Genomic DNA, 14,619 nt, shown 5'->3' with positions numbered 1-14,619 from the left:
TCAACTTGAGATAACAGTAAAAGTTGCGACATAAACGCCCTATACCATGGGATATCTACTTATGCTATTGTTTCTCCATGATGATAGCTAGTAACTACTTAACAGATTTAGATCATTTTTAGAGTTCAATTACTAAGTAGTTTCTGAAACTATTTGAATTAACTTTATAGAATTTAGAAAACTTTATAGAAAATTAAGTTTTATAAAATGTAAAAACCAGTGAATAGTTTTGTAATTTGTTACTAGATGATAGCTAGCTGACTATGCTTGATAGTTTGAGAGAAGTTTTGGAGTTCAATTGCTGAGTAGTTTCTGAAACTATTTGAAGCCGTAGTAAAAGCAACACTACAACAATTGATGCAATTCATCATTCCATTACGTTTATCAATGAAATGTCCTGGAGATCATCAATGGTGTGACCACTGTGTGATTGAATGAAAAACATAAAAACAGGGCATATTATTTATCTATGTGAAATGAAAAAACCAAGTAACAAATTTACGTTTTTCATTTAATTACGTAATTTACGTCAATTCATTTAACGTTTAACAATGAAATGTCCTAGAGATCATGAATGGTGACCACTATGTGATTGTATGAAAAACATAAAACAGGGCATATTATCTGTGTGAAATGGAAAAAATACAAATAACAAATTCAAACTATCAAAACATCTATATTTTGATAACGTTTTCACAGCATAATAATATTATAATAAATATAATCATCAACATTTAGTGATACAGAGGATTGTTACATCATTTTGATCCAACAAAAAATGATTGATGTATCTATTTGTATAAATAAATAAACTTATATTGATTGCAGATTATTTGAAAAGTGAGATGTACATTCAGTGAATGCTAAGTATTTATTTCAGCTCAAAAGGCAAAATGATTCAAAAGTGAGAATTTACCTTGAAAATTATGTAGATTTATTCAATAATATATTTATTTATTTTATATATTTTTGGACGAAAATTGAACTTGAACGTTTTACAGTAGAAACATAACCTATTTTTTGGACATTTATTAATTTATCAAAATTTGGGAATGGAATAGATTTGGGCCAAGCCTGTTGTTCCTTCCTTATCATATTCATATTATGATTTGTGATTCTGTCCACAAATAAATAAATATTAAAAATGTAGATGATTCAAAAGTGAGAATTTTATTTACCTAAAAAATCATGTATGCTTAGTCAAAAATTTTGAGATGAATGTGCATTATACATTGATATATTTCTTTAGACATTTATAGAAGCCCAAAATGTTAGATATTCATGATTAAACTTTTGGAAAACGAAGCCTCGTATTCAAATACAATTAAATTCACATATAGTTTTGGAGTAACTTCTTAAAACCATACATTCTTAAGCAATATATTTGGAAATTCAAGTGTATTTACAGCAAATTGTATTGATAAATTTAATTTGTGTATCCCTGTATTTATAGACAATAAATTTGAAAATTGAACAGTATCTACAGTGAATAACTTTGATAAACCTTATTTTCTAGCCCTTTATTCATAGACAATAATTATGAATACTTAGTAATTGGGGAACATCAATTCCAATATAGTGTATATAATAATATCCTATATATTCATAGCCAGAAAGAATATCTGTATCTTCAATACAAATAGCAGGATATTTTACCAATGAAGCTATGTACAAAAGACATTGAATAAGACTTTAAATAAATGTAACCTGGATTGATTTATTTATTCAAAGAGTTCTAATTTGACATCCAGTAAAGGAATAGTTTAAGATTCATCCATGGAATATTTTGTAATTCATTCAGTTCATGATTTAATCAATGAATTCACCATGGATTCAAGTAACCACCAATAGCAAGAGTTATAGTTTTACATAAAATTGTAGGAATGCTATATTAATCTATTTATAATAAAAAATAGAATTATTGATGGGATATCTAAGCATCTATTAACAGCAGAAATTTGTGAAATATTTTTGATAATAAGCTATTTATGACAAGTTAATTATCTCATATCAGAGTGTATAAGAGTTATATCTTCAGAAATATCTACAACAGTAATTTTAGATTATTGAACCATGCATAGAAATGCACCATAATAAATAGAATTATTGATGGGATATCTAAGCATCTATTAACAGCAGAAATTTGTGAAATATTTTTGATAATAAGCTATTCATGACAAGTTAATTATCTCATATCAGAGTGTATGAGAGTTATCTTCAGAATATCTACAACAGTAATTTTAGATTATTGAACCATGCATAGAAATGCACCATAATAAATATAATTATTGATGGGATATCTAAGCATCTATTAACAGCAGAAATTTGTGAAATATTTTTGATAATAAGCTATTTATGACAAGTTAATTATCTCATATCAGAGTGTATGAGAGTTATCTTCAGAAATATCTACAACAGTAATTTTAGATTATTGAACCATGCATAGAAATGCACCATAATAAATAGAATTATTGATGGGATATCTAAGCATCTATTAACAGCAGAAATTTGTGAAATATTTTTGATAATAAGCTATTTATGACAAGTTAATTATCTCATATCAGAACGCATGAGAGTTATCTTCAGAAATATCTACAACAGTAATTTTAGATTATTGAACCATGCATAGAAATGCACCATAATAAATAGAATTATTGATGGGATATCTAAGCAACAGCAAAAATTTGTGAAATATTTATAATAATATTTATGACAAGTTAATTATCTCATATCAGAGCGCATGAGAGTTGTCTTTAGTTAATCTAAAACAGAAATCTAAAATTATTGAACCATGCATAGAAATGCACCATAATAATATACTGTAAGTTACACATATTGATGTACCTATGTTAAATTCAACACTGGTTTCAAACTTTAGAATTATTTCAATATTTTATAAATTGTTCAATAACATTTTACCTTGTTCTCCTTGTTTTATTCCTGCAATACTCTAGTTTCAATCCATCTTACAATGATATGAAGAGATTTAAAACTCAAATTCTGTATAAAGCTGCGTTTACACCAAAGTTATTAACAAAATGTTAATAACTTAATCCTCATAGATTCTATTAGATTGAACATAACTTATCATACATATGATGATCATATGTGTTTGTCAAGTTCCGTTCAATCTAATAGAATCTATAAAGATTAAGTTATTAACAAAATGTTAATAACCTAACAGTTATTAACATTTTGTTAATAAATTTGGTGTAAACGCAGCTTTAAACCATTTAAATAGGAACAAGAGAATGGATTGTGTTATATCATTTAAGCAATATTAATATTAGTTTTCGGATGGACACGTTAAGACGTCAGTCCCGGCTGCCTAAAAACAGTCGTTAGGTCAAGTCAGAGGCACTGAAATTGATCAGGTTCGACCTGAAATATCTTACTCCAGACCTGATTAAAAATATCATAATTATTTGAACAAATTAATAAAAACAATATAAAAATCGTGTAGTACCCTTTATTTTTGAAAAAAATAAAATAGTTCAACAAAAATAGTTTTGACCCTAAATTAGGTCATTTTCAAGTTGAAATGTTGAAGTTAGGGTCGAGACTAGTTGTTGAACTATTTTAAAGTTTTAAAAAAAATAAAGGGCACTACAAGTTTTTATATTGTTTTTATTAATTTGTTCAAAAGTAGGCCATGTGATTGAAGTGTTTTTATTTAAACATTATTATAAGCAACTCTAAGTACAGTGTTGAATTTAACAAATTAATATGAAAATATTATCTATTAAATGTATACCTTATTTTGAATATCTTTCAAAATATTATCTATTAAATGTATACCTTATTTTGAATATCTTTCTAACATTATTAAAAGTTTATAATGAAGGCCACCTCTAGATCAATCCACTGCAATCCCCACTATTAAATCTGTCTCATACTTTTTGAATACTACAATCACTTTATCAGTTTATGACAATCTATAATGTACCTTCAAATCTATCCATTGTAAACCCCACTATTAAATCGGTGTAAACTTTTGAATACTACACTGGTTTTAACAATTTGTGAAATATATTTGAATATATCAATTGTGAACCTCACTATTGAATTGGTCTAAACTTTTGAATACTTCACTCGCTTTTACAATTTGTGAACTAAATTGGAATATATCACAATTTTGAACCCCCACTATTGAATCAGTCAGATACTTTTGGATACTACACTGGCTTTTAAAATTTGTGAACCACATTTGAATATATCAATAATTGTGAACCTTGGGCTACTGTTGAATCGGTCAAACCTTTTGAATAATACACTCGCTTTTACAATTTGTGAACTACATTGGAATATACCCTATCCATTGTAAACTTCACTATTGAATCAATTATATATACATTTGAATATATTCATTGTAAACCTCACCATTTATTGAATCAGATACATAAGGACCTCAATCAATGTTAGGACCTCAATATCACAATTGTAAACCCCACTATTGAATCAGTCAGATACACATTTGAATATATTCATTATAAACCTCACCATGTATTGAATCAGATACATAAGGACCTCAATCAATGTTAACATCTCTATTGAATCTGTCTTTAGGTACTTTTTGAATACTACACTCACTTGTTTCACAGTTTATGACGGTGTGTCATCGAAAATATTAAAGAGACTCAAGGTCTCCATTGTTTCTCATTTAAGCAGCGACCACTTCAGTTGTTCCTTCGCGGACTGGAAGACCTGTGCGACGGTCTGCTCTCCTAGAGGGATATCGTCCGTTCTCAGTGCGACCCGTTGAACGACCGACTGTGAATCAGCCTCCAGAATTATCCCTCCGTCACAAATCTCGTCCATAGCCAGCATAACTATGTCAAGATTTTCCATTACAACCCGTTTCTCCACGTTTTTGCGCAGAATCTGACTGATAGATTCGTAGAGACACTGGAGAACACTCATTAGGATCAGCTCGTTTTCGTGACAACTACCCATAACATAGAAAAACAAATCTACGTTGGACCTGTACACACAGGTCAAACCATCTAGCATGATGATTTCAGCGTTTGCTCGATGAGTTTTGTTGAACAGGTTCTTCTCAAATGTTTTCTGCTCTTTTGCGGTGGGAAAGATTGCCGGATCGTAGTACTTAGCCAAAATGCGGTGTCCATCATTGTCCAAGATTAGCATGCCTTTCACGGTGTAAAGAGTAGGTTCCAAGAGTGATCCTTCCATTTTTGAGTGGGTTATTCTCTGAAAATGAACAAGGATTGATTAAAATCAGTGATTTATCAGTGATTTTTTGACAATTTCTTAGTGTCAAAATTAGTGATAAATTAGACAATTTCTTAGTCTTTTTCATTCAATATTAATAATTACCACAATATCAACTTCTCAACTACACAAAAAGGATTGATTAACTTGTATCAAATAACCATGATAAAACAAGAATTGCAATTGAAACGTCACTCTAATTGGCTTGACCCTAGACAGGAAGCTGTCGTGGAATTGCCATTTAGAGTAGGCCTATGTATGCAGTAGGCTGAGTAGGGTGGTTTTCTTATAATTAGAGGGCTGAGAGGTAGTGTTCTACAAATTGGTAGTCCCATGGTAACTATGGTAGCTCATGGTAGTCCCATAAAACCATCCACTGGAATAGATAGCAGAATTGATCTCGTCAGCTGATCAATTTTAAATTATGTTTCCGAAAACTCGGCAAGGAAACTTGTGCGAGTGCTCCACACCAGATTTTTAAGGCTGAGCAAAGGCTGAAAATAAACTTTCTACTCGTGATATTTTTCCAAGTTTTTTGATTTGTATAGCCTACTATCAAGCTATCAAAATGAAAAAGTTTTCTCAGGAATTTTTTTTCTGGTCATTACTTTATGAGATATGAGCGCCTGAAGTTCGAATTTTTTGGACAGAACATTTCAAGTTCGGTGAAAGATAAAACCATGAGATCTAGAGGATGGATTCTTCATGGTATTTTTAATCTAGTAAAACAAAACTTTTCTGAAAAAATCAATTTTTGAGAAGTTATTCAATTTACTAAAAATGACCGAAAATAACTCAACTATAAGTTATTTTCTTTAGTTGTTTTAAGTTATTTTATTTAGTTGTTTTAAGTTATTTTCTTTAGTAATAACTTCAAGTTATTTTCGGTCATTTTTAGTAATTTGAATAACTACCTTGAAAATTGATATTTTCAGAAAATTTTGTTTTACTAGATCAACAATACCATGAAGAATCTATCCTCTAAATCTCATAGATTCATCTTTTACCGAACTTGAAATGTTCTGTCCCAAAAATTTAATCTTTAGGCACTCATATCTCAAAAAGTAATGATCGGAAAAAAAAATTCCTGAAAAAACTTTTTCATTTTGATAGCTTGATAGTATACAAATAGAAAAACTTTGAAAAATATCACCAGTAGAAAGTTTATTTTTAGTCTTTGCACAACCTTAAGGTGTGCTTCTTCGCTTTCTATCAGAGCATCATATCTATCTATCAGATTCATCATATTTGGTAGAGAGTTAGTGGGGAGGATATTTTTATTATTCTTCCCAAAGAATGGACATTGATATGTCCAAAGCTCCGCCAATTTATGTAGATGCATTACAATATGATTATTATCTATAGTTATTATATTACAAATTGCTTTTTCATATCATATACAGTTCTATAGTTATTTTCCTAGTCTATATTATGTAAATTCATCTATAATTTTGCTGTATTGTAAGCTATTGTATATAAGTGTATAAGCCAGTATATATTGTAATCTACATAAATAAAGTACTCAATCAATCATCATATTATATCACTGATTATATGACCTGGTTCTCTGGGGTGAATCTGCTAATGTTTGACGTGTGCTGTGCATACAGAAGAAAGCTTTTCGGGTCATCTGTGATCTGTGACAGACTGGCTTATTGTCGTCCTCTCTTTGTCGGAGAGAGGATCCTTACGGTATTTGTACTCTCTATTTTTTACACTTTGCAGTAGGCTACACATGCGAATGTTGGTAAGCTTGCCACCAGGCAGAGTTTTCATGCCTACAATACAAGAGGGAGCCATAGATTGGACGTACCGTACCAGAGGCTACTTGCACACACACCGATTCTTTATCGGTAGCAAAATTTTAACGGCTACTTGCATACACACCGATATTTGGACGGCCGATTTTTTACATACCGGATGTTTCTATTTCCACACACTAAGTGCAGATTACGGGATCTTTATTTGATAATAAATTATTGGTAATTGGAATGAATTATGGCTTCTATGTTTTGGAAAGATGCTTAAAAGGGAAATGGGTCTATAGTTATTATTTCGAGATTTGACACCATTTTTGTAAAGTGGAAAGACTCTAGCTATTTTAAAACCGTCTGGGAAGATACCCTGTTTCAGGTTGTTGTTTAATATTCTAGAAATATGAATAGTAAAAAGTAATTATGACGAATAAAATGTAAAATAAAGGAAACTACTGACCAAATGCATTTTTTTCTGTATCCTCTGGATCCTCAAAATCATATTTGAGAGTGCAGCAAACTTCTTTCCATGTATCCCTGGTTGGTCTTCGGTCTTTAAATGTTTCCTAAGTCTTATCCCACAACACAGGTCTTGCTTCCACTAACGATATAAGGATATCATTATCTATGTCACCCTCGCACTATCAAAAGAGCAGAGCAGTCGACTGGAATGGAGGATGATCATGGTGTAGCGAGAACTGGCAAGGACGGTCGGAGAAAAATCGGTGTGTGTGCAAGCCTGTATTTACTCACGGGCGCCACTGTATCGCCGCTCGCCGGCACCGGTGATACGCAGTGGCAGTGGCCGACTCCTCGTCGGCATTTTACCGGCGCCGATCAGCGGTCGGCGTGTGTGCCAGGTCCCGTTCTCGCCTGCGCGCCACTATTTGAATTTGGACGGCCGGTAAAAAACCCGGCCGTCTAAAATCGGTGTGTGTGCAAGTACCCAGAGGCTGAGCAGGACATGAAATGGCTTTGCCCACCTGTCTGCGAGACTCTTCAACAAACTGCCAATAGCAGCAAGAGACCTGTCAACCAGGCAATTTCAGGGCGCACTGAGGGGATTGCTGGTGGAGAACCCATTGTATTCCATCAGTGAGTTCTCAATATTGGACAACACGCAGGTGAGTTTGTATTTTTAACTTTCTATTATTGTGACTAGCTATTACCTTTCTTTCTTTATTCATTTTTATGTGTCGTTGTGGTCTTGTAACCACATAATGGACATGAAATACTAAATACTGGATTTATAGGTTAGGATTTGGAAAAACACAAATAATTACCTGATTTTCAGATGTGAACTGCAAACGCAATGTCTCTAAATAGAGAAGAGTTGTTCCTCTACAGATTAGGGCTCTAAACGATACGAATATCTATGAATTTGTAGATAAATTGGTGAAATACATTAATTTTAAATTCATACGTGGAATTATGACAGCTGTGTGTTGATATCGATAGTTGAATCAATAGAAAGTATCGAACTAAGAGTTATCAATTAAAATTCGACAGTCGATAGTAGTTAATTGTTGATGCGAAATATTTCCAGTCTATTTCACGCAATTTTATGTGAAAAAAATTGTTTGTATTTCTTTCAATATTTTTAATTAACATTTTCGATTTCGATAATTGATTGTTGATCTATTCCATATGTTTGCTATGCCATCTTGATCACATTAGTCATGATGAAGCACCACTTGGATAATTTCAAATGATATCAAGCCAGCAGAACAGCAGAAGACCTTGCTTGGGTGGTTTGGAAAGGGGTCCTACTTTTACTTCAAATTCGTCAAATTATACTGTCAGGCAACCGATATGGCAACGATTTTGGCTAGGAGTGTTCCTCTTATCGAGAACTTAGCTAAAAGGAACTGTGTGAAGGTAATAAATCTTATATGTTTGCCTATTTTAAGCTATTTTGTTCAGTCTAAACTTGTCTGCTCTATGTAACCTAATCAGCTGTTCTGTGTGCTAATTTGGGAATCAAGCAATCATTTACCAATTATTGCCAATCATTCCATAAAAAACGCACTGTCAATCAATTGTTGACTTCAGCAATAATCATCCAACAATCGTGCATGCTTATTTCATTATATTTTGGCTCCTTTTTCCAAACAAATACAAATTGTGTTCACCTTCATAGAGGTTATATTGATCGATATTGGGCTCTTATTTGTTTAAGAATTAATATTGGTTTGCCCTTTGTATCTTTGATAGACTAATTATCCTGAACAAACATGAGTTTGTTATCATAGCATTACTGCAATGATTCAAACACAAGTTGAAACCGTTTAATGCAACACAATAAGTTTCCTCATTTACATCTCTTTCAAGTGTAATGTTCAAATTTTTGAGTTACTTGTAAAATATAATCTACTTGACCATTATGAAAGATAACATACATGCCTATAATAGACATTTTTTCCACTTGAAAGATCATTTAATAAGGTTTTCCTCTATTTCTAAAACTTATTGATAAGTTATGTAAATCTTGATTTAATAAGTAGCCACTACTCACTATATTGTTAGAACTAAATGCTGGACTAATTGAGAACTTAAGACTGGACACAGTGGTGTCCGTAAGTAAATCAAGCTGGGACACCAGGAATGGTGGCTTTCTACAGCTGTAGAAACTAATAAATTGACGCTGACAAATAAAATGCAATTGATTATTTTGAACAAGAATGAACAGTTAATACTACATCAGCTACACCGGTATCAGACATCCTATATAGAAGGCAGTGGCAAGCCAGTGATTCATCATTATTCTTTCCTTCATCCTGTCTTCCTTCGCCATCTCTCCCTTTATCCTTTCTTCCTTCATCCTCTCTCCCTTCATCCTCTCCTTCTTCCTCTTCTCCTCCAACCACTCCTGTCTTCTTCTCAACTTCTCCCTCTCCCAAAAACTTTTCATTCATTTTCTCATTCAATTGAAACCATCCTTCTGAAGGCAGCTTCATTTTACAGTTTTATTATACAGGTTTTGTGTATTTTTCACAGTTACTTGGACCCACCACCCCTGCACCTTTGCAAAACGGTCAGAAAACTCTTACACTACTAAAGGAGGCTTTATTCTATAGTTTTATTCACTTCTTTGTCTCTTTATTTACAGTTTTATTTTACACTTTTTGTATTTATTTACAGTTTTATTATCCACTTTTTTCACAGTTACTTGGAGCTACCACCCCTGCACCTTTGCAAAATGGTCAGAAAACCCCTACACTACTGAAGGAGGCTTCATTCTATAGTTTCATTCTATAGTTTTATTCACTTCTTTGTCTCTTTATTTACAGTTTTATTTTACACTTTTTGTGTTTATTTACAGTTTTATTATTCACTTTTTTCACAGTTACTTGGAGCCACCACCCCGGCACCTTCTCAAAACGGTCAGCAAACCCGCAACCTCAACGTTCAGGAACATGTGAGCTACACTTTACTGAAGGAAGCCGGAATTCCGGTTCCCAACTTCGGAGTGGCCAAGAGCAAAGCGGAAGCCAAGGAGATTGCCAAGAAGCTAAATGTAAAGGACATCGTTCTCAAGGCCCAGGTGCTGGCTGGAGGGCGTGGCAAGGGCGCCTTCAAGGGTGGACTTAAGGGCGGTGTCAGGATGGTCTTCACGTGAGTATTGAATAATTTGACCGAACGTAGCGAGCTCCTAAACCAAAGTTTTAGTTTAGTTTAGATTTATTCTTGTAAAAAAACCCCAAAAAATCAAGCAATACTTGGCAGTATTTGACTCGTCAGAATATATCCGAAGATAAAATTCACACTCAAAAGTCAGAATAGAACATTACAAAAAAATTCAGAACATAAAAAAAGGCGTGAGGTATTAACCTTCCGACAGTCGCGCTGTTATAAAAAGTAAAAAGTCAGTTTTTTGCTGCACAAAACTATTGGATGGGGTGGTGTCAGTGAATGAGTCACCTATGCATTCCAAAACTTTCTCCCCATCACTCCACTGAGTTGCAGTATCAACCGAGCAATGGTTCAGTCTTAAGGTGCCATTTAGTCGCGACAGTGCATAGGTCGCACTGTGCATAAGATAGGGAAAGACTGTATACGGGGACTGTAAACGAACCAATAACACAGAATTGATGCCTTTGCTCGATATACCTTATTGGGCTTTGAAATGGTAATCATACAAATGTTCATAGGCGTGAAATAATCCAAGAAGATAGAAAAAGTATTTATACAATTAATTAATATGTTTTGACAGTAAACAGATTACAGTCATAACACTTGTAAAATTGGATGTTGTACAAAATACAACACGTGACTGCTCGTGTGATTGGGTAGGGCGCGACTATACCGGAAGGTTAAGGAATTGTTAACAACACACTCGTAAGCTATAAAGTTTATATCAACCGAGTTCATTCACCACAACAGCTAAAACTCCCTCTATGCTATAGGGTATTGCATCTATTAATTTATGTTTAATTACACACTTGTATAACCTGATGTAATCGATGCAGGCTTTAATCTCTAAGGGCCGGTTTCTGAGCTCGGGATTTGGCTAAGTTCTAGACTTTAAACAGCTGGAGTAAGAAAATTGGCTTTCCGAAACGGGGCGTAGTCGTAGTCATTGTCAAAGTCACGTTTGAATTAAATTTCAAAAAACTAGAAAATTGAAAACAAAATAAAATGAAGAGAAAGTAGTGTAAAGTTTCAGCTGTTTTGAATTATTTAGAAATGTTTAATTTCGTCAAGGAAAAACGTTTCCAATTATAGAAATGAGAAAATAAAAACTGCGACTACGCCCCGTTTTGGAAAGCCAATTTTCTGACTCCAGCTGTTTAAAGTCTAGAACTTAACTAAATCTCGAGCTCGGGAACTGGCCATTAGTGTTTTCTGTCTGCGCATTTCAATACTTTTCCTGTTTAGTGTTTTTATCAGTTTAAGACACAAATCGTATTTACTTGTTTAATCGTTGATGGGGAGAGTCTATGACTGCTTATCGTCACTTTTATGAGCTATTTTATGACTTTTTTATAGCCAATTCCATTTCCTGAATCATGCAGAAATGGTGAAGTCCAAATTTAAAATAGTCTAGAAACAACGATAATATTTCAGATAAAACGTGAACTTTGATTAGGCGTTAATTGGTTTCCGTTATTGTAACTTCACAATTCTTGAAATGTTTGAAATTCTTGGGATTTTAATCTCATGTTATCCGATACAAAACAATTATACGAGATTTAATTTCCCAATCGATCAATGTCATGAATCAGAAGAGAAATTATTTGAAATGTAGGACTTGAATTTCATTGAGCCCGTTCTGGGTACATAGAATGTGGTAAATTGTCCGATTCACAAGGTAAAAAGTTCCTCGTTCCATGGGAAAAGTTTTGACAGATTCTGTACCAGAAACCAGTTCCAGTTCCAAGTTCCTGCCCCACAGTTGAAGCTTGGTAAATTGTTAAGCTGCTTACACATATTCGCGCTTCCAACCCGCACCGAGCACGCTCCTCCATCGTACCGCCCTCGTACCACAATCGAACCACAGTCGCTCCGCCCACGCACCCATCATGAACGTTACGGAAGATGTTAGATCTTCTCGCGTTCCCCGGTCGAACCACTGTTGCTCGCCGGTCGATCATCAATCGCTCTGCTGGAGTGACGTTCGGTTGCGGAGCAGAGCGACAGTCTGTACGCACCTATACAGTTCAAACTATCAGAACTCACATTGGTCGATTGAATTGTAGTCTGCTTGCTTCTCTGCGCATGCGCTGTTAGCTTGTTTGTTTACCATAGCATAGCCATAGAATACATAACCAACAAAATGATGTTTGATAACCATTTGTTAAATGAATTTTTCTCTATAGAAAATTTGAGAGTAATGGAATGAAAGAAATGCACACTTTTTTAGACGGTAAGTTTGTAGAACAGCCTTTCTTCATTCATGCAGCAATAGTGAATGACACAGTTTAGTGTAAATCAACTTAATAAGTGCGCGCCAAAAGCTTGAACCAACGATTTTGAAATGGCGTTCCATGGGAACATTTTGCACTAGTCACGTGATTGAACAATTTACGATTGGAACTGGAACAATTTACTGTATACATAACGTACACATTGTATAATATACCATAGAGAAACAATAGCATAAGTAGATATCCCATGGTATAGGGCGTTTATGTCGCAACTTTTAATGTTATCTCAAGCTGATAGTCTACGTAGTTCTCTCCTGTGAAGCTTTATGACGCTGGTAGTCTCTCATAATGTCCAAAGCTCCGCCAATTTATGAAGATGCATAACAATATAATTATCTATAGTTATTATATTACAAATTACTTTTTCATATCATATACAGTTCAATAATTATTTTCTTAGTCTATATTATGTAAATTCATCTATAATGTTGCTGTATTGTAAGCTATTGTATATAAGTGTATAAGCCAGTATATATTGTAATCAATGATAAATGAAGTACTCAATCAATCAATCAATAATGTGCCGTTCATACACTCTTACCCAGTAAAAATCGACAATAATAGATAGTAATCGGCTTGAGATAACAGTAAAAGTTGTGGCATAAACGCCTTATACCATGGGATATCTACTTACGCTATTGTTTCTCTATGGTATAACAGACTTATTATTTTGTCTTTTTTCAGACCAGAAGAAGCCGAAGAATTCGCTGGTCAGATGATAGGTGACTTCCTTATCACAAAGCAGACCGGAGCCAAGGGCCGAATCTGTAACTCTGTCATGGTAGCCGAGCGCAAATTCCCGCGCAAAGAGTACTATTTCGCTGTCATGATGGAGCGAGCGTTTGCTGTGAGTCAAGAATAAAATGAATAAAATATAACTATATTATAGTGAGGTCCACGTTATAATTTTGTAAAATTACTCAAAAATTTCAAATTTGTAGAGATTTGAGTGAAATATTTTTGTTGTTAATTAGTTTTTAAATATCAAAATTTGAAATTTTTAGTTTAGTCATTAGTTTTGAAGTGTAAATTGGACTTTTTAAAGTGAAAAGTGAAATCTAACCTCATTCTTTTTTGAAACTTTTATTTGTAAAAATTTGGGAGAAGACAGTTTTGGGCTATGCCTGTATGTCCAATCATATTTTAATTTTGATTTGTGATTGTGGATAAAAAATAAATGAATAAATAATGGCAGTGGAGAAAGATAGAAGTACAACGTTGCCGATCATCTGTCTTGTCAATGCCTTCTATAGACGGTAGCTGATACAGGTTTATTGATGTAATATTAACTGTTCATTCTCGTTTCAAATAATCAATTATATTTTATTAAGCAATAAATTATATTTTTCAATAATTTCAAAATGAATTTTCACAATTAAGATGAAATGTTTTGTTTCCTTATTATTAATCTACATTGTTAGAAGACGGTCTGGCAACAGAGCAAAGTGAGAATGATATAGCGCTTACCGCTTTGTTGAATGATAGACAAGGTTAGCAATATCATTGATAATCAAATACTGCCATTATAACGTGGACCTCACTACAGTCATTCAATATTTAAAAGAAAAGAAAGTAGGTACCTCCTGTTTCATAGTGAGGTCCACGTTATAATGGCAGAATTTGATTAGCAATGGTATTGCTATCCTTGTCTACCATTCATTACCTACAGAGGTAACAGGTAATAAATAGTAGAAAAATCCAAATTG

General features: G+C 33.4%; 2 protein-coding genes across 3 annotated transcripts; one reads left to right on the top strand and one right to left on the bottom strand.

Annotated features, from left to right (window-relative positions):
- Window positions 1-2,779: 2,779 nt before the first annotated feature.
- On the bottom strand, window positions 2,780-8,436 carry LOC120354015 (coatomer subunit zeta-1-like). Of its 2 annotated transcripts, XR_005572768.1 has the most exons (3): window positions 8,275-8,436; window positions 3,799-5,215; window positions 3,562-3,754 (listed from the first exon to the last, which is right to left on the bottom strand). XR_005572768.1 is itself a non-coding variant. In XM_039439821.1 (2 exons), the coding sequence occupies exon 2, from the start codon at window positions 5,191-5,193 to the stop codon at window positions 4,657-4,659; it is 537 nt and encodes a 178-aa protein (XP_039295755.1). In that variant the 5' UTR covers window positions 5,194-5,215; window positions 8,275-8,436; the 3' UTR covers window positions 2,780-4,656. The 2 variants fall into 2 exon arrangements, 1 of the variants encoding a protein (XP_039295755.1); XM_039439821.1 differs by having other exon boundaries at window positions 2,780-5,215.
- Window positions 8,437-8,698: 262 nt separating this feature from the next.
- Window positions 8,699-13,790, top strand: LOC120354013 (succinate--CoA ligase [ADP-forming] subunit beta, mitochondrial-like). Its single transcript, XM_039439817.1, has 3 exons — window positions 8,699-8,864; window positions 10,333-10,601; window positions 13,598-13,790. Exons 1-3 carry the CDS (start codon window positions 8,799-8,801, stop codon window positions 13,773-13,775), a joined length of 513 nt encoding a protein of 170 aa, XP_039295751.1. The 5' UTR covers window positions 8,699-8,798; the 3' UTR covers window positions 13,776-13,790.
- The last annotated feature ends 829 nt before the right edge of the window (window positions 13,791-14,619 follow it).

Source organism: Nilaparvata lugens, chromosome 13 (assembly GCF_014356525.2).
Source record: "Nilaparvata lugens isolate BPH chromosome 13, ASM1435652v1, whole genome shotgun sequence".
NCBI lineage: Eukaryota > Metazoa > Arthropoda > Insecta > Hemiptera > Delphacidae > Nilaparvata > Nilaparvata lugens.
This window is presented reverse-complemented; position numbering and strand designations above follow the sequence as displayed.

What these genes read in the sequence shown, in the direction of transcription:
- LOC120354013 (XM_039439817.1), top strand. Translation starts at nt 8,799, where the DNA reads ATGGCAACGATTTTGGCTAGGAGTGTTCCTCTTATCGAGAACTTAGCT. An exon ending in CTAAAAGGAACTGTGTGAAG is followed by an intron (nt 8,865 to 10,332) that starts GTAATAAATCTT and finishes CTTTTTTCACAG; the next exon opens with TTACTTGGAGCCACCACCCC. An exon ending in GGTGTCAGGATGGTCTTCAC is followed by an intron (nt 10,602 to 13,597) that starts GTGAGTATTGAA and finishes GTCTTTTTTCAG; the next exon opens with ACCAGAAGAAGCCGAAGAAT.
- LOC120354015 (XM_039439821.1), bottom strand. Translation starts at nt 5,193, where the DNA reads ATGGAAGGATCACTCTTGGAACCTACTCTTTACACCGTGAAAGGCATG.